This window comes from Grammomys surdaster, unplaced genomic scaffold, assembly GCF_004785775.1.
Source record: "Grammomys surdaster isolate TR1022 unplaced genomic scaffold, NIH_TR_1.0 187, whole genome shotgun sequence".
Lineage (NCBI taxonomy): Eukaryota > Metazoa > Chordata > Mammalia > Rodentia > Muridae > Grammomys > Grammomys surdaster.
Window position 1 is genome coordinate 9,728,565 of NW_021604632.1, and position 24,775 is coordinate 9,753,339.

The 24,775-nt window shown below is 48.4% G+C and overlaps 3 protein-coding genes across 8 annotated transcripts in view; all 3 read right to left on the reverse strand.

Annotated features, from left to right (window-relative positions):
- The window catches only part of Pskh1 (protein serine kinase H1), a 28,701-nt gene extending 22,865 nt beyond the window's left edge, over positions 1 to 5,836 (reverse strand). The window contains exon 1 of the mRNA XM_028768580.1: positions 5,771 to 5,836. The gene's annotated coding sequence lies outside the window, so the exon portion shown is untranslated. The remainder of the gene's footprint in view (positions 1 to 5,770) is intronic.
- Positions 5,837 to 10,499: 4,663 nt separating this feature from the next.
- On the reverse strand, positions 10,500 to 11,947 carry Nrn1l (neuritin 1 like). 2 transcript variants are annotated; one of them, XM_028768770.1, is made up of 3 exons: positions 11,853 to 11,947; positions 11,040 to 11,151; positions 10,500 to 10,902 (listed from the first exon to the last, which is right to left on the reverse strand). In XM_028768770.1, the coding sequence occupies exons 1-3, from the start codon at positions 11,938 to 11,940 to the stop codon at positions 10,617 to 10,619; spliced, it is 486 nt and encodes a 161-aa protein (XP_028624603.1). In that variant the 5' UTR covers positions 11,941 to 11,947; the 3' UTR covers positions 10,500 to 10,616. The 2 variants fall into 2 exon arrangements, with proteins under 2 accessions (XP_028624603.1, XP_028624602.1); XM_028768769.1 differs by having other exon boundaries at positions 11,040 to 11,154.
- Positions 11,948 to 12,291: 344 nt separating this feature from the next.
- Edc4 (enhancer of mRNA decapping 4) lies at positions 12,292 to 24,315 on the reverse strand. 5 transcript variants are annotated; one of them, XM_028768689.1, is made up of 29 exons: positions 24,034 to 24,315; positions 20,663 to 20,819; positions 20,190 to 20,301; positions 19,835 to 19,934; positions 19,405 to 19,594; positions 19,150 to 19,297; positions 18,965 to 19,069; positions 18,532 to 18,641; positions 18,358 to 18,441; positions 18,182 to 18,277; positions 17,995 to 18,097; positions 17,698 to 17,878; positions 17,529 to 17,601; positions 17,336 to 17,427; positions 17,073 to 17,260; positions 16,863 to 16,993; positions 16,626 to 16,782; positions 15,751 to 16,187; positions 15,554 to 15,658; positions 15,301 to 15,453; positions 15,183 to 15,219; positions 14,869 to 15,046; positions 14,609 to 14,764; positions 14,409 to 14,524; positions 14,157 to 14,322; positions 13,885 to 14,071; positions 13,576 to 13,795; positions 13,078 to 13,241; positions 12,292 to 12,829 (listed from the first exon to the last, which is right to left on the reverse strand). In XM_028768689.1, exons 1-29 carry the CDS (start codon positions 24,113 to 24,115, stop codon positions 12,637 to 12,639), a joined length of 4,221 nt encoding a protein of 1,406 aa, XP_028624522.1. In that variant the 5' UTR covers positions 24,116 to 24,315; the 3' UTR covers positions 12,292 to 12,636. The 5 variants fall into 5 exon arrangements, with proteins under 5 accessions (XP_028624522.1, XP_028624519.1, XP_028624521.1 ...); XM_028768686.1 differs by having other exon boundaries at positions 12,299 to 12,829; positions 14,869 to 15,058; positions 24,034 to 24,299; XM_028768688.1 differs by having other exon boundaries at positions 12,299 to 12,829; positions 16,626 to 16,785; positions 24,034 to 24,299.
- Positions 24,316 to 24,775: the final 460 nt, after the last annotated feature.

Below are 24,775 nucleotides of genomic sequence, written 5' to 3' on the forward strand. Positions count from 1 at the left end.
ACACACACACACACACACACACACAAAACAAGTAATTTAAAAAACATAACTAGCTTTAACTCCAGCACTCAAGAGGCAGAGGAAAGCAGATCTCTGTGAGTTTGAGGCCAGCCTGGCCTACAGAGTTATTTCAGAACCATAAAGGCTATACAGAGAAACAAACAAACAAACGAAGTGTAAATAAAAATGTTCTACTTAGCTTGGACCGGTAGTACAGGCTTGTAATCCCAGCACATGAGAGACTGAGGAAGGATTACTGCCACAAACGTGAGGCCACCAGAGACACACAAGGCTCTGCCTCACAGAGGAGAAGAAGAAGAGGGCACTGGCGAGATGATAGCTCACCACATTAAGAGGACTTGCTGCCAAACACACCATTCTGAGTTCACTCACCAGAATTTGCATGGGATAAGGAGCCAACACATTCCTACAAGTTGTCTTCTGACCTCCACCATGGGTACATGTGTGGCACATGCACACACATCCCAACGCAAAGTAAGTAAACAAATGTAATAGGAAAAGGTTTTTAAAACCCACACAGACAGCAGTAAGAATATTAGTGCCAAACCAGCCCGAGTTACATGAGACCCTACGTCAAAAAAATGAAACAAAATGAAAACAAAAGAAGGCATAAAAATTAATTAAAATAATTCATACAATGAAATTCTCTTCAATGATGCAAGACAAAGGTACATTACAACTACAGGTATAGTTCAGTGGCAGAGAACTTGCCTAATCTGTGCCAGCCCTCAGTACCACAGAAAGGAGAGCAAAACGATGCAAATCAACATTGATACTATATACCAGGACCAATACCTGTGATATACTATAGAATAAACCTGGGTGTATGCATCTACTATGACCAATGAGAGATTTTATTCATTGATTCTTTTACTTATTGAGAGGGTCTCATACGGCCCATGCTGACCTTGAATTCCTGCAGAGGCCTGCATCTCCATGCCCAGCCAGTCCTTTGTGGTGCTGAGGTGAGCCCAGGGCTTACTGTATGCTAGGCAAACAGTCCACCCACCAACCTAGCTCTATCCCCAGCTCTTCTCCTCTTTAGATATGATTTTTTTCTTGTTATACAAGAAATTAGATCAAAAACCTTCATACATTCAAGGCAGGTGCTCAACACTGAGTTATATCCCAGCCTCAGTTTGGTGGTGGTGGGTTTAAAATTTATTTCTTAGCCAGGTGGTAGTGGTGCATGTCTTTAATCCCAGGGCTAGGCATGTAGGGGTGTTAGATCTCTGACTTTGAGGCCAGCCTGGTTCAGGCTCTGTAGTTCAAGACACCCAGGACTACACAGAGAAACAAACTCTATCTTGAACACATACACAAACACACACACATAATGTATATATATATGGCACAAATGTTGGCACAGACCTTCAGTTCCAGTACTTTGGAGGCAGAAGCAGGTAATGTAGCAAGCTCCAGGCAAGCCAGGACTGTTGTCTCAAAAACATTATCATCATCATCATTATTATCATTATTATTATTATTGTGTATGATGTATATGTGAGTACAGGTACATGCACTGTGTCATATCATACATATAGAGGTCAGAAAACAATCTTTTGGTTTGTTTTATTTTTGAGGCAGAGTTTCTCTGTGTAGCCTTAGCTGTCCTGAAATTCACTCTGTAGACCAGGCTGGCCTCGATCAAACTCTGCCTCTGCTTCCCAAGTTCTGGGATTAAAGATGTGTGCCTGCAACCGCCACCTGGCAATTGTTCCATTTTCATTAATCTCACCCTCAGAAACACAGATCTAGTGATTTTCCCTGAGTTCACCCTTCTAGCCCACAAACGTTTACTGATTTGCTGTCCTGGAACAATTCTATTAGGACAGTGATAAAAACAAGACATAGTCTTTGCTCTCAAGAGATTTACAGCCTGGATGGTGCCTTATAAAATCCTTTGACATATTAATTTTTTTTTTTGAGACAGGTTCTTACTAGACAGCTCTGGCTGTGGCTGTCTTGGAACTCACCTTGTAGACCAGACTGGCCTTGAACTCACAGAGATCCATCTGCCTTTGCCTCTCAAGTGTGGGGATCAAAGGTGTGTGTCACTAAGCCCAGCTGACCCATCACTCTTATGAAGCCAAGAAAGGCCACTTAAAATTTGCAGCCTGAAAAAGTCCCTCAGGTAATTTTCTTACAGCAAAGGAAAACGTCACACATATTTCTACCTTAACATCTAATATGCTGACAATGAAAGACTGTGTTAAGAATCTGTTCAGTGATGACCTAGCCAATATAATAGAAAGACTTTTGGAAGCAAAAAGTGTTTGGAAAACCCTCTTTCCAGTTCTCAGAGTTCCTTACCTCTCTCTAGGGTGTTTCTTCTCAAATTCTCTCCATATATCAAGACATGCACAGAGAATAACACTATTGTATAATGCTCTAAGCCAATGAAGACAGCTGCTCTGAGCTATCCCAAAGTTTAAGGGTCAATAGTGCCAATGGCTTACAGCAGTCACATCACCACACAGCTGGTTAAGCCCTGAGGAAGGTCAGAGTTGCTCGTATAACAGGCTCATACTAACAAAACCAAATGAAAGGCCAAACCAAATTTTCACTTACTCAACTATGACACTGTGACTGACATAAGGCTTCAGCATCTGTTTGTTTTGTTTTGTTTTTGTTTTTGTTTTTTTCGAGACAAGGTTTCTCTGTGTAGTCCTGGCTGTCCTGGAACTCACTCTGTAGACCAGGCTGGCATCGAACTCAGAAATCTGCCTGCCTCTGCCTCCCAAGTGCTGGGATTAAAGGCGTGTGCCACCACCGCCAGACTCAGCATCTGTTTCAGATCCCACAGGTGCTTGGATTTTCAAGGGCATTCTGTTCAAAGTGACTAGAAAATCTGAGGTGTGAAACTATACCTCAGCGTCAGAGGCAAACAAGTTTCTCTAGCTCATTTATTCAACGTAAGCACAGGATTACAATTAAACTTAGAAAACTTGCTTATTCAGCAAACTCATCCTCTAGTAAATTAGCATTCCAAAGCCCTTTAGGAGGGTGGTCCACTGCATCTATCTGATGAAAAATGATGTTATCAGAGCTCTCAGATACCTACAAGTGAACTTGAAGAAAACATAAAGCACAGGGCATCATCCTACACACAACTCAATATGAAGAACAACTTTAAAAGACATTTTGCCAGGCACCAGTGGTGTGAGCCCTTGATACCAGCATCCAAGAGTCAGAGGCAGGCAATCTTTGTGAGTTCAAGGCCAGCCTGATCTACAGAGTGAGTTCTCGAACAGCCAGAACTACACAAAGAACCCTGTCTTGAAAAACCAAAGGGGTAAAAATGACAACATTTTCTAGCTGGGACTGGTGGGAAAGGCCCATAATCCAAGCAACTCAGGAAGCTGAGGCAGGAAAATCCCAAGACCTGTCTTAGCTACAGAGTGAGTTCAAGACTAGCTTGGGCAATGCTGTAAAACCCTATCATAAAATCAAAAGTGAAAAAGATGGCTGGGGTTCTACCTCGGTGGTAGAGTTACTTCTTCATTAGGTCCAATCCTTAGTGCTAGGAAAAAACAAAACAAAAACATCGACCACGATGTGGCTGGCAAAAAGCTCAGTGGGTAAAAGCACCTGCTGCCAAGGCTAACAAGCTGATTCTCTCTAGAACCAACAAGAAAGAGAACCAACTCTCAAAGGGGCGAGGGAGTTTTCTGGGGCTAGAGATGTGCCTCAATCATATATAATTGGCACAAATTTAGATCTTTCAAAGTCTTTCCAAGGTATGGACAACGATCTATAGCAGGAGTCTACAAGGCCAGTAGCTTCCTGGGGCAATAACACAAACCTTCATCCAAGAAGTACAGTAATGTCATTAGCTTTTGCTTTCTTATTTTCAAGACAGGGTCTCACTCTGTAGCCCAGGCTAGACTGACTGGTGAACTCACTATAGAAGCAGGACTGACCTCAAACTTAGAGCAATCCTCCTGTCTCAGTTTCTTAAATGCTGGAATTACAGGTGTGTACAACCATACCCTGACTTCATTGTTTATCAAAATTTTCTGGAAAGATGACATAGCTCAGTAGTTAGAATGCAAAATGCCTAGGATCAATCACTGCGCAGGGAGGAAGGAGACTTAAAAACAACTTTCAAAGCACAGGTTTCTATCTCATATCTTGTTTCTTATTTTTGTTTTGCTTCATGAGTCAGGGTCTCACTCTGTAGTCCTGGCTGACTTGGTACTTGATACGCAGTCTAGGATCATCTCCAACCCATGGTAACCCTGCTCCTTCTGCTTCGCAAATGCTGGGGTTACAGCATTTAAGCTACTATACAACTTCTGAAATCAAATCGTAAGCTGACCTACATAAAAAGGGTTCAGGCCCCAAGTTCAATTTCTGTCAACAATAGCAGAAAAATAGAGGGAAAACTTTTTCCCCCTAATACAGCCTCTGGAACTCACTATACCAGATTGCCCTTTAACTTTTGGGCATCCTCCTGCTTCTGTCTCAGGAGTTTGATAATCACAGGCATAGGGTGATCACAGGCATCTGCCACCATACCAGGCCTTTGGGGTATTTTGTTTTCGAGACAGGGTCTCATATAACCCAGGTTTGTCCTAAACATACTACATAGCCTAAACTGGCCTTTACTGATCAGAAGTGTAGTCCACCACATCTAGCTAAGTAAAACTCTTGAATTTATATCTTGAAAAATTACTAGGAGATGTCACTCTTTGCTGTGACTATCTCAAGATGCTGGCTATGACAGATGTTTCTTTTTTTGTTTTGTTTTGTTTTTCGAGACAGGGTTTCTCTGTGCAGCCCTGGCTGTCCTGGAACTCACTCTGTAGACCAGGCTCAGAAATCCGCCTGCCTCTGCCTCCCAAGTGCTGGGATTAAAGGTGTGCGCCACCACTGCCCAGCGACAGATGTTTCCTAAGGCTTAATCTGTATTCATTCAAAAGTCAGTGTCCCAATAACTTTAACTAAACATTACTGCTGTGTGAACGCTGGGGAAAGTTTTCCAAGGAAAAGACATCGATGGTAGACTTAAAAGGACACAGGTAAATTTCCTACACTGGTGAGTGAAGGTGGAAATGGAAGCAAGTTTCACAAACCGAGAAAGCAGCTATCTGAACCTCGAGGGTATGAAACCACAGAGCTAAAAGGAGGCACACATGCCTCAACAATACACTACATAAACTCAGTACAGAAGTGCTCAGAAGTACTGTAGGGCTGGGTAGGCCACATCCGATTATGAAGAGCTCTGAAGGCTGCAGGCTACAAGGTTTAGTTTTTCCCGACAGTGACTAAGGCAATTTTAACTAGTGATTTTCTGGTGGGAATTATCCATGCAGCAGCTTCAGCGGAGTGAGCGGGGCTCTCCTTGTAAATATGACAGATTTGCCTTGCAAGCGACCTAGCTGGACTCTCTGGCCCTTTTTCCAGCCAGTACATGGAAGCGAACGATGGCCCCCGCAGGACCCTGGCGTTCAGTCGCAAGGGAAGGGTGTGGAGTAGGCGCCGCACACAACAAGGTTAGATCAACCTGACCCGCGCTGGACGCGGGACGGCTGGGCAGCTGACCAAGTCCATCGGGCCTAACGCGGCAGGAGGTTTCGAGGCCATACCCGGAGACCGCGGGTAGCCACAGCCCGGCCTACTCCCCAGCCCATAGGCCCCAGTGCACAGGGGCCGAGGGCTCGGAGTCGCGCCAGGCCCTGGCCGCGGCCGAACTCGCCGGCCCCTCACGCCGGTCAGGCCGAAGCCCCGAGCCGGAAGGCCTCACCTCGCGCGGGCGGCGGGCTCTCCGGAGTCTCGGCGGCTCAGCCCACCGTCTCCCAGCCCAGGCCACGGGCGCCGCCGCCATCCTCCCGCGTCAGCGTGGTGGCGTCATTACTGCGCGCGCCTGACCCCAAAACAAACTTGGGCGGCCACGGGGAAGAAGAGAGGCGGAGCCTCCAGACACGGTCGGCGTCCTCTGAGTGCCTGCCAATCAACGACTTCGGGGCGGAGATGGGGTCTTTTCGAGGGGTGGGTCTACCTGAGGCTCGACACCGCTGGGGAGCAGCTTGTGGGAGGGAAGAGTTCTGGGAAACGTATTGACTGAGGGAAAACCTAAAAAAAAAAACAGCACGAGGAGGAGTGATGCCCAGAGCGGGGCTTCCCCTTCTCAAAAGAGACAGGGAAGGTAGAACTGGGGGGGAGGACCTGTGTGACAGAATACTGGGAGGAGAGGAAGGGCTGATAGGCCAATGAAGTGAATAAATAAATAATTTTAATAACAACAAAAAAAGGAGCATTGACTTTGGGGCTAAATCTGGGATCCAATCTCAGATCTGACAGTTCCACAGTTATATGAATTCTTGGGGAAGATGTCACCCTCAAGCCTTTCCAAACGAAATTTCCTATCCTTATGATTATAAACATATTATAATCATAATTTTTAACCTCACAATAAAAAATAATATAGAATGCCAGAGTTGATGACACTCAGAAATCTATATGCTTTGATTTGTCAAGATATTTGGTAAATAAATTAACAAATATTTATTGTACCCTATATTCAGGTGCTGGTTTGGGCTCTAGGAAAAATCACAGGCCTAGCACTGGCAGGAAAGTATGCTGGTGTGATGGCATCTGGACCCAGGACACTTGAACAGTCGCCTACACCTTGTCCATAAATCTACAGCTGTAGAACACTGTGGCCATGGTGCTTGGACCTAGGCAGCTGTGCCCAGGCACCAGCATCTTGGCCTTCATCCCAGTCCTCTGCTCTAGCTCTGAGATAAAACCCATAAAGCCTTTAAGCCCCTGGCCAGAGAGCAAATTCTTCCCCCACTCATCCTCCCATCCCAACCCATGGAAGAGTAGGGACTTAGGGAGCAAAACATCAGTTTAAAAATAGGTCACTGTTGGAGGATTGTAATCCTTCCCCCAACCCCCACCCCACAATGGCTGGCCAGAGCAGCCATTGCTGTTCTTAGAAGCATGCTGTTCCGGGCCATTTACTAGGTTTAGAAAACTATCAGGATCTGAGGCCCTAGCACATCCCTGCCAACAATACGCCCAAGCAGAGGGAGGTGTCCCAGGATGACATGCCCTGGAGTCATTTTTAGTACAAGCTCATGTTGACTGTAAAAATGCCTTTGTTGGAGTTATAGATTCTTTCATTCCTTATTCTCCATGGTGCACTCTTTATTCTTAGATTGGGTGCTAGAGATACAAAAAGTACCCTTTACCTTTAAGGAGTCCACAGTTGGGAATTTTCACCGGGATGTAGTCGATCACAATCCAGTGTTATACTGAGACAGGAAAAAAGCCCCAGCTCTGTGTATATCTAGAGATACTTTTCATTCAGCTTATATTCAGTTACAGAGTACTTCCTAGAAAGAGGTGAGAACAACCAAGAAATAGCTGTTTCTTCTTGACCAAGAAGAACTAGGAAAGAATATTCTAATAAAAAAACAGATGTGAGCTGGGCATGGTGGTCCATGCTTTTTTAATCCCTGCACTCAGGAGGCAGAAGTAGTCAGATCTCTGTGAGTCTGAGGCTAGCCTGGTCTGCAAATAAAGTTCCAGAACAGCTAGGGCTACACACACACACACACACACACACACACACACACTCACATGCACACACACATATTGAAATATATATCACCAGCAAAATGGTAACTAAGCATGGTGACCTGAGAGTTCAATCCCCAAGATCTGTAAGTGGAAGGAGAGAATTGATTCCTGTTAGTTTTCTCCTGACTTCTACATGTGTACTATGACACATTCAGGAGTACCCTCACTTATGCCTACATACGATAAATGTGTATTTTATAAGATAGATACACAGGCCTGGCAAGGTTCTACACAGCTTTAGTTCCAGTATTCAAGAGGTAGAAGTGGGCAGATCTTTATGCATTTGAGGCCAGCTTGGTCTATGTAGTGAACTCCAGGACAGCCAGAACTACACACTGAGACTCCACCCCAAAAAGATACACCTCAAAGAATGGAAACTCCATTTTTCTTTCAACAAGTTTCTGGTGGCCAAAAGCAGTAGATTTGGGATTTCATTTTTCTCTGAAATGTCTCCTTCAGAAGTATGTGGTGAGCAACTACTGGTTGACAGAAGTGAAGATAAAAGTCTAGGTCAATGAGGGGTTGGGGGCTGGAGAGATGGCTAAGAAGTTAAGAGCACTGACTACTCTTCCAGAGGTCCTGAGTTCAATTCCCAGCAACCACATGGTGGCTCACAACCACCTGTAATGGGATCCAATGCCCTCTTCTGGTGTCTCTGAAGAGAGGGACAGTGTACTCATATATATTAAATTAATTAATTAATTTTTTAAAAAAGAGGGGGCTGGAGAGAGGTTATTTGTTGCTCTTGTAGAAACCCAGGTTCAGTTCTCAGCATCCATGTGGTACCTCACAAACTTCCGTAACTCCAATTCCAGGAGATGTGGCATCCTCCTCTGAGCTCTAGGGGCATCAGGCATGCATGTGTTGTTCATAAGTAAATGCAGGCAACAGTCATGCATAAGAATAAAAATAAATTTCTGAAAACTATCTGGGTGAGTGAGATATGGGGACAAAGGTAGAGTCAGGGTGGAAAGAACAATGGCTCATGGGTAGATGCAAGGCAGCCATAGTGGGAGGAACTTAAGAAACTGGGGAGGTAGTGTTCCCGAGTGGGGTTCTCCAGAGACACCAGTCACCTCAGAGTCTAACAGATTCCATCACACCTGTTCTCTGTCTGTGCATGTCTGTAAACAGCCTCTTAGCATGAATGTTAGCTTCCTTCCAGCTGACGGCTAATAGCCTCTCTTATGAATCCCTCTCCATAGCAACACAGATTTCTGGTGCCACTTTACGACAAATTTTGATTTTTGTTAATTATTTCTTTATGTATGAATATATGTGCACACATATAGCAGTTCCTATGTAGAGGTTGGAGGATGACTTGTGGGAGTCAGATCTCTCTTATGAGAAGACTTGCTGGCAAGTACCTTAACTCGCTGAGCACTGAGCCATTCATTGGCCCACTCTGTGTGTGTGTTTGTGTGTGTGTATGAGTTTTGTGTGTGCGGATATGTATGAGTGGGAGTATGTTTAACCTTGGGCATCATTCCTTAGGTGCTATCTACTTTTTTTTTTTTTTTTGAGATAGGCTCTCTCTTTCAGTGGCCTGGAGCTTAGGCTAGGCTGGCTGTCCAGCAAGTCCCAGAGATCCATCTGTTTCTGCCTTCCCAGGGATGGGACGACAAGCGCATGCCACCATTCTGTTTTACATAGGTCCTAGGGGCCAAACTGACGTCTTCATGCTTGTGTGGCAAGCACTTTGCTGAGTGAGCTCCCGGCTATCCTGAACCACTTCTAAGGCTGCTCTCCATGTGTGCTATCACCTCCCATGTGCTACTTCCCTCTCCCTTTCTCAAGGGCTCGGTAGGCAGAGCTGGTTGTGCAGGAAAGCAGAGCTGGCTTATGTGGGATCTTGTAGGTAAGAGGGAAGGAGTTTAACACAAGGATCAGTTTCTCAACACAGAAAGTAGAGGGAGCGAATAGTAGAAGCCCATGAGGAGGCCATCGCACTGTCCACAAAAGTCCTCATTTTTAAGGCTAGGAATGGCAGCCTATGCTTGTAATTCTAGCACCTAGGAAGAAGAGGCAGGAGGATCACTCCAAGTTTCAAGCTAGCCTGTTCTAGGCTAGCCAGAGCTACAAAGGAAGTCTCTATCTTAAAAAGAAGAGGAGGAGGAAGAGGAGAAAAAAAGAAAAAATAAAGAAGACATATTGTTAACCTTCTCTCTTTTTCTGGCCCCAGTGCAATGTGGGTTCCGCCCACACCACACACTCTTTCACACTGTTCTTTCCACAATGCCTTGTTGAATCATGTTATTTCCTCACTGCAAACCCCAAAGAGCAAATTTGTGGGGAGCAGAAGCCAGAGCACCCCTCATTATGACCTCAGCTTTTGTAACTTCTGATCCTGTCAGGGGTTTGAATTTGGACTTAGACAGGGGCTTCTGGATGGGCTTCTCTTTGGACAGTCCAGACCTTAGAAGACTGAGCACTGAGTCTGAGTATGTATTGAAGGCTGAGGTGATAGTTTAGTAGAGGGAGAAGCAGGTGTCATCAAGAGGTTTCAAGGAACCTGAGAAAAACCTTGACTGGCCGTAAGGGTCACCCCTTGTGTTGAGGGTAGGAGTCTGAGATGGAGAACTCTCACCTCGGGACCCCGCTGTAGTCTCGTGCCACACATTGGACAATGTGTGGGAAAGGCAGAGAATGGCTGTACATTCTGGCAGATCTTGAGTCTCTACCAGAGCTCTTGGGACCCGGGGTGCTCTTGGGACCTAGAGCATAATGGAAAGAAAGCTCAATGCTGTCATCACAAAGTGAATGTTTGTAAGGATGATGGAGTCCCTTGTGGAGGTCCTGAGGCACATACATTCCATGCTAGGATCAGTTTCTGGGGTAGTCCCTGTTTTAGTCAGGAGGGCCATAGCCAGGAGAAAGGAACCAGCTTGGTGCAAATATAAATACCTTTAATGAAAAGTGTGCACACTCTGCAGAGCTCACATGGCGGCCACTGCATGCAGTGATGGGAGGCAAGGGCACTGTTGGCTGGCCAATCAGACTGTTTAGGCCAGAGGCCCCAGGAGGCAGGCAAGCGCAAGAGCGGCAGCGAGCAACGCAGGGGCTGGGACTGGAGCCAGCACAGGAGCTGTGGCCCGTAGTGTCTCCTGGTTGGTCTCTGGGCCAGCAATCTGCTCCCGAACACTCACAGGAGCACCACAGAGGATGTGCAAGTTGTCTGGGTGTGGGGCACGGCGAGCTTCTTGCTGCAGAGACTCCCACACTGCAGCAGCCTCCTCTGGGCAGCCTGACAGGACCCGAGAGGCACAGGCGTGGAAGTCATTCCAGGATCTGTTACAGAATGGGGTCAGGGGGTTAGAGCACAAAGATTTGGACTGGGAAGAGATTCAGGGTCCTGAGGTGGTAGCACAGTAGCACAGATTGGGTTGATGCCTTCCAACGACCCGTTACCTCCCACCTGCTATTACCTGCAGACAGTCTGTAGCTCGCCTCCTCGGCCCATGCCATCCCCCAGGCGGATGAGACATTCAGCAAAGCCTTGGTATATGGTGTCACAGCGGTTTGGGCCCTCCGAGGCCACTGCTAGGTGGGGTACAGATTAGGTGTGGGTTGGGAATGGAGAATGGTTAATAGAGTGAGCTAGAGTCCATTTAGGACCTTGTTTACCTGATACTGCTCTGGGGACGTGACTCAGCGTGAAAGAGGTGCCCCCAGGGAACTTCGGGGTAGCTGGAGATCACTTAACTCTCAAGGTAGGATTTGGGCTGTGATGTACATGGAGGTGTGAGATGTGAGGACAGAAAGGGGGTGTTGGGTCCCAGAGCTTAGTTCCTTCTCTAGTTCCTGGGACTCTAGGTCAAAGACAGGGATTCAGGAATATGGGGTCTGGAAGCATGAGGTCATGGGCAGAAGGCAGTCTTCCTGTAGTCTTCATGAGCGCCACCTGGCACTTTCATTGCCTCCTTAAAGGCAAGCCTGTCTGCTGAGGCTGAGCAGGCAGGGTCGGGATCAAAGTCAGTCACTCTAAGCTCAGGGACCCATGGGTTGAGCTCTACTAGGGGCCACAGACTCCTCTTGTTCGAAGAGGGGCTACAGAATTTAAAAAGCTTTTCCCCGACAACTGAGCTGTTTGGACAGTACTTTCCATCCTGAAGCTACTATCACACTTCCCTAGAGCCCTCACTGCTGATCTCCAACTCTTTTGCTCCCGTACCCTGTACCCGGTCTGTCTAGGACCTCTGAGCGGGTTTGCAGCCTGGGCCCGGGACGCTCACACTCACCGAGTGGCAGTAGCAGCAACAGCGTCAGGGCACAGGGTAGCCGCTGACAGCGGCGATGCCAGTGGCAGTGGCAGCAGTAGCACATCATCCCTGGCTGTAAGCCTAGTGCAGGAGCTAGAGGCTTGGAGAGCTGCCTGTGGGCCCAGCCCACAGAGGAAGGGATTCTGATTGGATGGGAGCTAGAGGCGGAGCATCATCCCAGCTGTCAGCCCCTCCTCCGGTATCCAGATAAGCAGAGGAGCAAGGAAGGACCCCAGAGGGCAAAACTGCCTGGAGAGGAGGCAAACTGATGCCGAGCTGGCTCTAGGAGCTTTGTCTGAATTGGACAGGGGAGTAGGCAGTTTATCAGACGAGAATGGTGCCAGGGCACCCCAGGATGGGTTGGTTTAGACAGACTTCCTCAAAGGGAGGAAAGAATATAGTCACATCAAAGACAAACTAAAATCACACACATAACTTTCTTTTATTCCAAAAGCCTTTAATTGAATTTCTCAATGTTTTTCAAAAACAAAAAGATCCAAATTAGAGGTAAAAAGGAACATGGAAAATTCAACTCAAGTGGTGTCACGATCTTGGGGTCATGCTTCAGGCACAATACCTGCACTGGGCCCAGCCTAACCCTGCTGGTTACCACAATCAGTAGACCATTGCCAGTGTGCCCTGCTGCTTACCTCCCTCCAAACACCAGAGATGAAGGGCTGAGCAGGAAAACAGCAGACATGGCCCTGCCTTGACCTAAACCTGCCGAATGGCCTTCAGTGTCACCCCATCCCTGTTTGAATGGCTAAGGGAGTGTAGGGGTCACGAGACCATGTAACATCAGACTGAGGCGGCGGGCAGCTTTGCCAAGTGAGTTGTGTGGATCAGCCTGCAGGAACTGGAAGAGCTTCTGGCGCACCTGAGCCATGACAGAGCCCATGTGGTCTCGAGTGATGGGGTCGCTGTGGTCCAGGTGCATCACAGCCTCTTCCAAGTAGCTGGGGATGGGGGGGGAGGGGGGAGAAAGGCAGGCTACAGCTGGATGCCAGCAGAAAGGAGTGCCCCCTGGTGGCACTGAAGCCCAGAGGAATAATGAAAAAGAAACTTTCTAAGCTTCATATGGGAACGGGTAGAGAATACAGGTAGAAAGATTAGGGTTGGGAGTCAGGTAAGAGTGGGTGTCTGCTATGAACTGCTGTCCATCTCTACCCCAGCTCATCTTCTGCTCCCTGACTGTCCCACTCACCTGAGCTTGAGGTCACTTCTAGTTCCAAGGTCAGATGCTAGCTGCTGGATTAGGGAAAGGAGAACGGGCTGGGACAGTGGACAGGGTGGCTGCCCAAAAACCTGGGCTGGGTCCACAGTTTCACACACATACAGCACCAGGTTGAGATCAGCAGCAGTCAGTGCCTGGGAGGAGAACAAGATAGCATGCTAATTTATCCTTAATACCAGGATGGAACACTTTCTTATTTGAGGTGTATGGCCTATGGCCAGAAGACCAAAGTTGGATTCTAAGAATTCCAGAAGTGATGTTCAGAAACTCTGATAGGGCTGTAAGTCTATTTTAGAATATCAGATTACAAAGGTTCCCTCAGAAAAGGCGGGCTACGGTAGAAGGACATGGTCTAGCATGAAGGAGCAATAGAGGTAATGGACTGGAGAGCCAAACAGAACCAGTGCGTCTGACAGGACACATCTTTGTCAAGTGCTACTCAATGATTAGGGCCTAACACTAACATACCTGCTGGAAGGCCTGATTGAGGTGGCCCTGCTGCAGTAACTGCAAGATATGGGCTTGTTGGGCCTGGCAGTCAAGGTGGGCAGAGGGGATAGGTGTGCCAGCAGCTGAACGCATAGCCTGCATGATGCTGGAAGTGACAGTGGCCTGCTGCTCCTTAAGTGCCACACTCACTTCACCCTTGACAATGCGTTGTACTTGTGCTAAGATTGATTCTTGCAAGCTGCGAAGGGAAGTAAGCCAGTGAGGTGGACAGGAAGCCCATTCTGGCCCTTCTGACCTACCACCTCACCTAGAGCTCTGTCCACACACCTGCCCACAGCCACATGCAGCTGGTGTTGCACCTCTGCCCGAACACTGCTAGATACAGTGGCTGCCATCTGCTCAGTGGCACTCTGCAGTGTGCTGACCAGGCCCCGAAGCTGGGCCAGCACAGGCTCCCTAGCTTCTTGTTCACGTGCCTTCCGACTCTTCATGTGACTCTCCAGCTGCTGCAAATCTAAAGGGTAACAATGGGAATCATAGAAGGGGTAACGACAGAATACAACCACTCCTACTACGTTGGGTTTTATGACGACACTCACATTCCTGTGTGCCCAGCCTAAAGCTGTCATTGATTTGCTGGAACATAGCCTGGCAACTCTTCTCAAAAGCTGGCAGTACCACACTCTGGAAGGCTTCCCGGTAGGCAGCCTGCATTGGTCCCTGTAACGTGTCTACAGCTGCACGGGCAATGGCATCTGTTAAGTTCTAAAATATAGGGGAGGGTCAAGTTGAAAGCCAGAGTCTAATCTGGCCTGTCTAGCCACACTTCCCCATCTTGGACACTACATCACCTTGGATTTGAGTAGCTTAGAGATATTCTCTTTCATGCTGCCTTCCACAGCTGTAAGCTTGGTAGCCACTGAGTTGCTTAGTTGGCCTGCCACAGGCTCCAGACTTCTGGAGACACCTAGAAAAGGCGGATAGAATCAGAAGTTTGAAAGTGCCCTACACCCACCTGGCCCACTTGAAAGGAATCTCATGGAAAACTCACATGGAGGAACCGTTTTCTTGATTTCATCCCTTATGCTGCGCTCTAGCCGTCCAGCCACAGCTGAAGACAATGCTTGGGACAGCTGCTGTGTCAGTTGTTCCTGCAGCTGCCCACCCCGGTGCTGCCCCTCAGCCAGTGCCCGCTCGAGCCGCCGTTCTGTGGTGGAGCTAAGGAACAGGCCTGCAACAGGACCTACGCCTTTCCTAGGCAAGAATGCTAGTGCACCTTACTGCCATGCTGTGACACTACCCCAAGGATACGCTCTTGCTCATGCCGTGTCTCCAGGGCACGCTCTACATGGTCTGTGACAGTACTCTGAAGACCTTCCAGCTGGGCACAGAGACGGTGGAGCAGCTCTTCTTGGTTGTGCCATAGCTCTGCCAGTTCTCTTTGCTGCTGCCAAATTAGTGCTGGCCAGTCTTCAGGGGGCTCTGCCGCCTGCCAGAAGCACTGACAACTTACACAATGTCTGTCTGTCCTTTCTATCTCCACCCACCAAAAAAAGAAATAGTTCAAAGTCCTTCCCACCCTTGTAGGATGGGGTCCCATGGGAGAAAGGTACTCCCTTACATACCTGGTGCTCTGTGAGCCGGGATCCCACAGCTGAATCACTACATAGGCAAAAAAGCATGACAGGTCACATCAGGCAGCTTAGGAGACCACCCCTGGCCCTGGTCCCAGAATCTTCTTACCCATCATCCTTTTTGCTTTTCCTCTTGAGCTTTGGTGAAGTCCGAGGGGATCCCTTGGTCTTCCAATCCTTGGCAGGCAGCCGTGGAGTAGGAATTTTGCTGCCAAACCCTCCTGAGGCAGAGGCGAGGCTGGCAACCTCATCATCATGGTCACTGTGGAAGGAGAGGAGGGCTAAGTGGACGCTCACCTGCTGTTCCCCTATGGACTGCTCTGCCTTATTGGAGGAGAGGGATAGAACAAGGCCGTGCTCACCTTTGCTCAGCACTTGTGTCCTGACTGTCATGTTGTTGCAGCAGGTGATAAGGTGGCCTGTGGAAAGCCAGGCTTTTGTGCTTTTCCTGGAGGCCATTCCTGGGGCTAAGGAAACACACTGACTCAGTAGTGGCTAATCCTAATGTACACTCTTCCCCCAGCCCCCCAGCATAATTTTCCCCTTCTAAGCTTCTCACCTTTCAGTTAGTGTGCTACAGGTCTCACGAGTGATGTCAGGTGCTGTAGGCCAGACTTGACTGTCAGGGGTTGCAACTTCCTGGGTCAAGGCTGCTTCCAGTAGGGAAGGGGTACTATGCCTATCCCCATCCCCAGGGCCTCCATCCAGACTGAGCTGAGAGCCAAGCTCAGGGCCTTGCCTGGGCCGAGGAGACAGTAAGTGTAGCGCTGAGGCGGCTGAGGCCATGCTGTCTGGCTCAATGAGGCCCTCGGGAACAGAGGAGCCAAAGCCACGGGATAGGGCCTCAGATGCAATTTCAGGAATGTCCTGGGACAGGGCAGTGGATGCTGAGGAGATCACATCAGGAGAACGTGTGCGACTTGGGGAGGCCTGAGGTAGCCCTAATGGCTCCACTTCTTGCAAATCCAAGGATAGTGCAGAGGCAGCAGTAGATACCTGAAAAGAGACAAAGACAGAGGCTTAAGTAATAAGGGCTAAGAAGCACAAAAATAAGGTACTGGTATCTGTAGTGACAAGACATAATGAAAGAGGAAAGAGGGGTACAAGTAGAAGGCAGGGCCTCTGTTCACAAGATATGGGGACAGGAGGCTGATAAGATGCCCTCCAGGGAACATGGAAGGCTGCTCTAACCTTTGGGGAAATGTGACACTTCCAAGGCCAAGCAGGGTCAGCAGAAAAGTATGAAGGAAGAGTGCTCCAATCTTTCCCATTGCCCTCCACCTGCTACCCAGTACTTTATACTCATGCATGTCCCTCCCCTCCGCGTGTGCTTGCCCTCCCCTCTCTCTTACACACACACACACACGCACGCGCACACACACACACACACACACACACACACACACACACACACACACACAGAGAGAGACACACCTGACCAGGTCCCTTGGGAATCAATTTGTCAGCTGAGCCTGTGAGCAGGCCCGGAAGAAGGCTTCGAGGGCTTGCCTGCAGGCTGCTGCTGCTGCTGTTTATAGTCAGGCTGCCATCTAGCTGCAGCTTGGGGCTCAAGGTCAGCTCCTCAGGTGGCCTACTGGCAAAAAGGCGAGGCATTAGCAACTGTAATTCATTACAGTCTGGCCCTAGACCCAATTCTGATTTTTACTTTACCTGGGCAAGGAGGGGTCCATGGCTGAGGAGCTGCTCACAGCAGACACAGCTGTTAGAGAGCTACTGCTGCTGCTGCTGCTGCTGCTACTGCTGCTGCTGCTGCTGCTACTGCTGCTAGGGGAGGCAGAGATCTGGGAAGATCCAGAGAATGAGCACTAAGGTCAGCTAATGGGACATTACGAGACCTCTCTCCACTAAGGAAGTAAGTACCTGCTGCAGGGAGGCAGTGGGTGTCATGAAAGCATCAGGTGTCATCAGCTTGGGCTTGGTCTCACTGCTCAGACTGAGGAAATCTGCAGGTGCAGGTAGTTCCACAATGCGTCGGAGGTCAGGCTGGGAACCATGAGCAGCTGAAGCTAGCCCCTCAGAGCCTAGCTCAGGTCTCGACTCTCCAAATGCTGTTGGGAAAGCTGCTGAGTCAGATCTCAAAGCCACATCAGTGGGACCTGTCTCCCTCCTGTCCCCTTACTCACGGAAGTCCTCATGAGCAGTGTGGGTAGAGAGTGGGGCCACCACATCAGGGTTCAGCTGTGGCTGGAAGCGGATCTGGACATCTTGTAGTGCCCTAAAGAACAACAAAGGGGAGAACAGAATACTCAAAAATGCCAGGGCCAGTAGGGTAGGGCAACACAGACAGGACATGGCAGGCCTCCCTGACACACTCACTTAGTGTGCACACAAAAGAGCTTGATAAGCACGCCAGCTGCAGATTCCAAGGCACCAGCTCCATGGGAACTCTCTGGAAGGACAGTGTGGATCATCAAGGCCTGGACTTGCTCTGTGCATGGACACTTCCCACATACCAACATATAACCCTGAGCCCAGGGCACCTCACCAGTCCCTAGACTGTCATTCTCCTCCTCAGCAGGCAGGACCTCAGTGTGCCGTAGCCGGCAGCGACTCACAACCTGGATGCCAAAGCTCAGCACAGGGTGGGTGAGCAGGAACTCAGAGATGGAGCTAAAGCAAGCACGGCCCTCGTCCTGGTTCTGCAGCAGCTCCATCACATAGAGGACCTGCGTGAGTAACACACTCCTAACTCAGCTGAGGCTGTAAGGGCTGTGACTACGTCACATAGCCCTGTCCTTCCCAGCAACACCAGCTCTTCCAGTGTACCACCACAGCAGCCTACCTTTCGTTGTACATCACTAAGAATCAAATACTCCGCTGAGAGATCCAAGCAAACTTTCAGGCTGGGAGGCACACTCACTGAGCTGAAGATATCTGGGGAGAAGCTAGAAAGCCAAGAAGCAGACCAAGTAAGACTGAGAATTCAAAGAAGCTATAATCCCTGGCCTATCTCCCTCACTCTAGTTTACCGAATGGTTTGTAGGCAGGTCCAGGACACTGTGCACCACATCTTCAGCTCTCGATTCTGGTCAGCGCCAGTAATGAGGAACCTCCAGAATGGGACCCTGAAAAGCAACAGGCACTGACTGGTTACCAGCTAGAAGCCCACAGAAAAGCCCACCTACTTGTCTATCCACTCACTCACTCAGGATCCTGTTTCTTATGGTTATCACAGAATAGGAGACAAGAAAGAGGCCGCCCATCATGAGGCTTCCATTCATGCAGACACCTGCAAGCAGACAGGTAAACAGTTTGAGTGAATCATCTGTCCCTCTTTCTAAATAAGGCAGACACTAGTGTCTTTCAAATCTTGCCTTACCTTGGTTCATCCTGACCTTCAATATAGATCTGCCAGAACTTAACATAGCCATCATGGCTTGCGGTAGCCAGGACAGTCCCATCAGGGGAGAGGGCTCCTTCACTTAGGCACTGTGAAGAACCCAAAAAGCTTTGCTTTGGCTTCTGACCAGAGGTAAGAATGAGCCCTTCCTAAATGAAGATGGTAGTGAGTTGGGCTGACCAACAGTAGCCTCACACTCCTGTGTGACTGACTGAAGTGGGTAGGCGCTACAGATAAAACCGACTTGCAGAGCACAGCTAGATTAGGAACGACTTGAACAAGCGACAGCCAGTTTTTCTTCAACATCCCCATAGGCAACATACTGGTAAAGCCCCTTGGGCAGCTATGGGCATGGGGAGTAGAAGAACACAGAGGAGGGGAAAGGCAGGGAGGAGACTGGCTGTAGACCTACCGTGCTATGGCCTTTTACCACAATAAAGCCCTGCTTGATTTGGCTGACATCCACAGGCCAGGTGTTATGGGTGGAGCGAAGCATATCCAAGTCCCACACTTCAGCCTAGGGGTTCAGGGAGGTATTTAGTCTATGCGCACATAAGGCAGTTCTGACCCTTTCTTCACCATAGCCAGCCCTCTCACCCGGTCTTCATGTAGCAGGGCCACTGTCGGGCTACTCTCCTCACAACAGTCCTCACTCTCCTCAGGGATGAAAGGGCACCAGATGATCCTTCGGAAGTGGTTCAGTGGGGTGCCCTCTGGCTGCCGGATATGGACTAAAATCTCTTCTCTGAGTAGGGAGTTAAGGCTAGATAGGCAGATGATGATGTAACCCTCAGCAGCCCCGGCCTGAAGCCCAGCTCTGCTTTTTCAGTCCCCTGGCCTGGGAATGGATACTGAATTTTACCCTTAACCAGAGCCAAGCGCCACACAAAAAGATTGCCAGCTTCATCTAGGCAGGCAAGCTGTGGAGAGTTGAGGTGTGCAAAAGCAAGATCAGCTACACTGCCTGTAAAACCCTTGAGCAGGGTCCGCTCCGAAGTGCTGACACTGATCACACGCACCATTGCTGAGCCGTTGTTGGCAGCTGGAATCAGAAAAGCAGAGGATCATGAGCAAGTATCCAGCCCCAGGTAGCAGCACAGGAGCCCTGTCCTTGCCTGCCACCTACTATCACCACAGTACCGAGTCTGGTTTTCCTGACCCCCAATCCTGGGAGATGTCAAGGAAGGCTGACAAACCTCTACTGTGCCCTAGCATCTGACTACATCTGTATCTCTGGGGTTTGTAGCAGAACACTTCCCTCTTGCTCCATATTCTTACTTACCCCTAATGGCATATGCCAAGAAGGAGTTAGACACTGCAATCAGGTTGCCATAGTAGTATTTCTGTTCCCAGTCATACTTGGCGACAGGCTGGATTTTCACCTGAGAACTCAGAGTAAGGAAGGTTGAAGAAGCTGAGGGATGGAGTACTTAACAATCCTGAGGACAGGACAGGTCCACAGGTATAAACCTAGTACCCACTGACATCTCCTAGATCAGATTTCCACAGGTTTGGGAGTCAACACTGGTTTTCTGAAAATAAGGTATGCTCTTTACCATAGTGGTTCCCATAGGAACTGGCAGCATGCATGAGAGTACTCCCACACAGTATATATGCCACAAAATCCTGGTACTCACCTTGTTGCTCCCCCGTGCCTTGCTGGAAATGCTAGAATCACTGCTGGCCACAATTTCCACTTCCTTGGCCAAAATCCCAATGCATGTGGAGCTGTCATCTCCAGAAAGGCAACTGGAAAAGGTACATAAACCTAGTCTCTTGTTCACCAAAAGGCTCAGTAGAGGGTGCTATGGAGATACTGACCTGATGAAGATGCCTAGTCCCAGACTCCGTGCTCTGCCTGGTTCCCACACACAGCTCCCCTAGCTCACCTCCATTAACTCCATTCTACACTAGGCATCCAGGCCAAGTCTTTAGCTTGTCCTCATCTCTTCTCTTAGAATATATTTAGTGAGGTATACTACTCTGCCTCAGATCATCCATAAGAGAGGAAGCAGAGGCTGCTTGCCCATTTGACTTTAATCTTATCCCTATAGCTAAGCAAAACCTGCAAAGATATCATTATCATTGTTACTATTTCTCAGGTACTCACATGACCTGCTTTTCCTGCAGGTTAATGGGTGGCATGGCCCGTATACCAGGTTTGTTTGTTGAGTTACCATCACCTGAACTGAGCGGGTCCGGGACCAGGAGCCCATTGAGGTCTCCATTATAGGCACTGGATGGCCTTTGGCTTTCGGCATTGGAACCTAGGGAAAGAAAAGGACACTGAGAAAAGGTTGCTTTGCCTGCCACGAGCTTCTTCTACAGTTCTAGACCACTGGGGAGGAGAGTCCTTTGATCATTCTTCATTCTGTAAGAGTAGTTATGTAGCAGGACCAAGGATGAACATGAGACTCTTCTACCTATGAGAAGGTTACAAACTAGCAAAGACCTTCCAATGGGACCAGAGGTACAGCTTAGTGGTAGCATGTTTGCCTGCTTATTTACTGTATGTGAGGCCCTTGATTTGATCTTCAGCACCAACCAACAAGCAAACAAACCCACCCCCCAAATCAGGCCAGTTAATATTTGGGCTAAGAATAGCAAGCAAGCTTAATTTGAAGGAGGGTATGAGGACAATCAGGATATCATAGCAATTACATTTACAACATACAAACATGGGAGATGCTGGGTGTTGTGGCACATGCCTGTAATCTCATCATTTGAGAGGATGAGACAGAAAGACTGTGAGTTTAGGGAGATGCTAGGCTGTATATGAAGTTCAGGCTAGCCTAGACTACATAATGAAATCCTGTTTCAAAACAAAACAGAAAGAAGTCAGAGAAACGCCTGTGTTTAAGCAGCAATTGGTTCATATCCATGTGTAACTCCAATTCCAAGGATGTGGTACCTTCTTCTGACCTCCTCAGGCCCCAAGCTCCTATGTAGTACACATCCATTTATGCAGACAAAAATACACAAACAATAGGATAAGTAAGTCTAAAACAAACAATCCAGAAACAAAACATGGGAAGGGTAGAGGCTGAAACTGCCTGTGAGCCGAGGCTAGGTTGTTCAGCCTCTTTCTCTGTGCTGTGAGAGCCAGGGAAGCTCATCCCTCTTGAGACAGGGCTTTCCTGTGTAGTCGGATGGCCTTGAAGTTGAGATCCTCTTGCTTCTGCCTCCTAAGTGCTGGAATTACAAGTATACGCTAGCACGCTTGGCTCTACAAGGCTTTTATGTTTTAGTCAGCTGTAGCTGGTGGACCGACTGTTACAAGGCAACATACAGAACAGCTGAGAGTCTGTGTGAGATACCAGAACTCAAACACAGTGGGAGTTTGTGGAGAAGGGTTCCTAATGCAAAGAAAGAGGAGGAGGGTCTGACATACTGAGTTAGTTAACAAGCCACCTTGGGCAGGTAAACTCAGAAAGAAAGGCACATGGGGAACTAGACAAAGAAGAGAGTAGCTATAGGCATGTGGTGGCGTGTGGAATCAGGAATGCCATTATTGTAGATGTCTGCAATGGCTGGTCCCACTCCTATTCAGTGCTGAGGACTGAGTGCTAGACATCGCTTGCATGCAAGGTGAGTTTTTGTTATTGTTTGGAATAGGAGGTAGTACTAGGGCTGGAACTCAGGGCTTTCTTTGCACATGCTAGACAACTGCTCTACCACTGAGCTATGTCTCCATTTATGTAGTTATTTATTTTCTTATTGAGATTTGGCTTCAACATGTAGCCTGAGATAGCTTTCAGCTGACAATTCTGCCTCTGCCTCCCAAGTGCTAGGACTACTTGTGGAGTAGTACCTACTCCAAGTGATATAGTGAATGTCACTATGCCTGGTTTCTTGGCTATGTTTCAAAAACTCATTAATTCAGATACCATTTCCCAAACTCCCAGCTAACAAGAAGGCACTTCAGGAAAAGACCAAGTTTTCAGTCATAAAACAGTCTTAGGTCTGATAAGTCCTTCAAGGAAGAGACAAGCAAAAGCTACTTGAAAAGAAAACCATCAGGTGGGCAGTAGTGGCATACACCTTTAATCCCAGCACTCTGGAGGCAGAGGCAAGCAGATTTCTGGGTCTGAGACAAGCCTGGTCTACACAGAGCAAGTTCTAGGACAGCCGGGGCTAAACAGAGAAACTTTATTTCAGAAAAACAAACAAACAAACAAACAAACAAACACCCAAACCAATGACAACAAAAGACCCTCTAGCTTTCACTAGGACTAGAACCACTCTAGCTGCTCAGGGATAGCAGTCTATTGTGAGGATAAACAGGCCTAGGCTATACAGTTAATCATGCCAGGCTCTACAAAGTCTGTACATAGTACAGTCTGCTCAGCTGATGGTGGGCATCAGAGGTACTAACCACCTTGTGAGTTAAGGGAGCACACACTGAAAGCACAAGGCCCAGGAGTCTCAGACAGCAAGTGGATTATCTGTGTATGTGTCAGCTAATTCCACTGGAGAGTACCAGTGCCTGCTTTAGCAGTCTGGGTCCCACCAGCAGGAATAAAAGGTGTGAGAAAAGAATCATTTCTCAATACGTACATCATTATCACCGATCAACCACTACAACGTTCAAACATATCTGAATCACACTGAAGCACCTATTTTCATACATACTATTTCCTTTTTGTGGTATGTGTCTTCTACATAGTAGAAGACATTCAGTCTCCTGTCTATAGTATCCAAACTAGCCTTAACAGTCTTCTCTCAAACAAGCCCTCTATCTCTCTCACCATATTTCCCCATTCTCATCACAGTACCCCAACAATCCTCTTTTACAATAACATTATATTACAATACTGTTGGCTTTGTGTCTTGGGAACTCTTTATCTGGCAGGAGTAGCCCTAAGTAAAACTCGGATGAATTGGGAACATATGGGCTTGCAGACGTTTGGAATCTAATCTAATCAGAGCCAGTCTGTGATCTGACTTCAGTTCAGTAGAAACATGAATTTGGGGTTTGTCCACCTTTTGCCATAAAATCGGTTTCAGAGCAACATCAGGTCTGGAGTATACAATTTTGGGGAACAGCCAAGTTGCAGGGTGGGCACAGAGGCTCTTCAACATATCACTTAATTCTAGGCCTAGATTTCGCTAAACCGACACTGCACCAGGCCTCGAACCACGGCGAGGAGGTACACGGGGCCAGTACTCAAAAACACTGGAGTTTGTAGGCAAAGAAAACAGATGGACTAGGTGGAATCCGAGGAGGGGCCTTACCTTCAGCCAAAATACTTAAGAACAAGGCAGAATGGTCTGGCATAGGATGGGGAGGGGTAACACCCAGGGGTCTGCGCCATTCTCTGGATATACCCAGGGATCATCCATGTCCAATTTCTGTCCTCCGCAATCAAACAGGAGGATTCTGAGTCTGGCTAAAGGAACCTGCGGCACCCGAAAACTGTTCAGATTCAGGCCATACGTTCTCCATTTCGCTAAGAGCCTACCCACCCTATCCCGGCTCACCTCCGGCGGGCCGGTCCAGTTTGAGGATGTCCCGCAGATGCTGCGTGGCGTCCTCAATGTCGATGCTCGCGCAGGAGGCCATGGGCCCAGCCACGAGAGTCCTGTTCGCCCGACGTTAGTTCCTCTACCTCCGCACAGTGTCCAATTTCGCCCAGCCGCGACCCCGCTAGAGAGCAGGAGACAGAGCACTAACAAAACCCACCCACAGTTCGCAAACCGCCACCCGGACTGCGTCCGTAAGCTCTGCCAACCCCACCAACCGCCTCCACTTCCGGTCCCACTGACCTTCGCTCCCGGAACCTACAACGACCGCAGAAGAAAGGTTCCGAGCTCTGGGAGACCTAGTTCCTATCAGAGGGAGCCTAAGTAGGCTTACTACTGGCTAGCCCAGTAGAGGGGAAATTTCAGAAGACTGAGAAAGAGCAAATGTAGTCATAGAGCATTGGGTTGCCTAAAACCCTACTATCTCCGGAGATCCAATCTAGGTCCTAGCCCAGTCTGATTAACTCTGGATAATGGTACAAGAAAGCCAACTTTACCACTCAGGTAGTGACTTTTCAGACCTTAAATAACGGTGAACTGGTAAGGGTCTGTTCCCCGTTAGGAGTAAGACCAAGACATCTGCGAGGTCATAAGCCCCAGGAAATACAAGGGCAAGGGAAGATAGTTTCTACCACAAAAACAGTCGTTGTTACCAACTGTCCCCAGTAACCCCTTGTCCCACACAGCAACTTTAACTTAG

Excerpts from the sequence above, each read along its gene's own strand:
- Nrn1l (XM_028768769.1), bottom strand. The coding sequence starts at position 11,940 with ATGATGTGCTACTGCTGCCACTGCCACTGGCATCGCCGCTGTCAGCGG. Across the intron at positions 11,155-11,852 it reads GTTGCTGCTACTGCCACTCG|CAGTGGCCTCGGAGGGCCCA; the intron begins GTGAGTGTGAGC and ends TACCCCACCTAG. Across the intron at positions 10,903-11,039 it reads GAGCTACAGACTGTCTGCAG|ATCCTGGAATGACTTCCACG; the intron begins GTAATAGCAGGT and ends ATTCTGTAACAG.
- Edc4 (XM_028768685.1), bottom strand. The coding sequence starts at position 24,115 with ATGGCCTCCTGCGCGAGCATCGACATTGAGGACGCCACGCAGCATCTG. Across the intron at positions 17,879-17,994 it reads TTAGTGATGTACAACGAAAG|GTCCTCTATGTGATGGAGCT; the intron begins GTAGGCTGCTGT and ends TTACTCACGCAG. Across the intron at positions 13,796-13,884 it reads CTGCATGTGGCTGTGGGCAG|CTTGCAAGAATCAATCTTAG; the intron begins GTGTGTGGACAG and ends TTCCCTTCGCAG.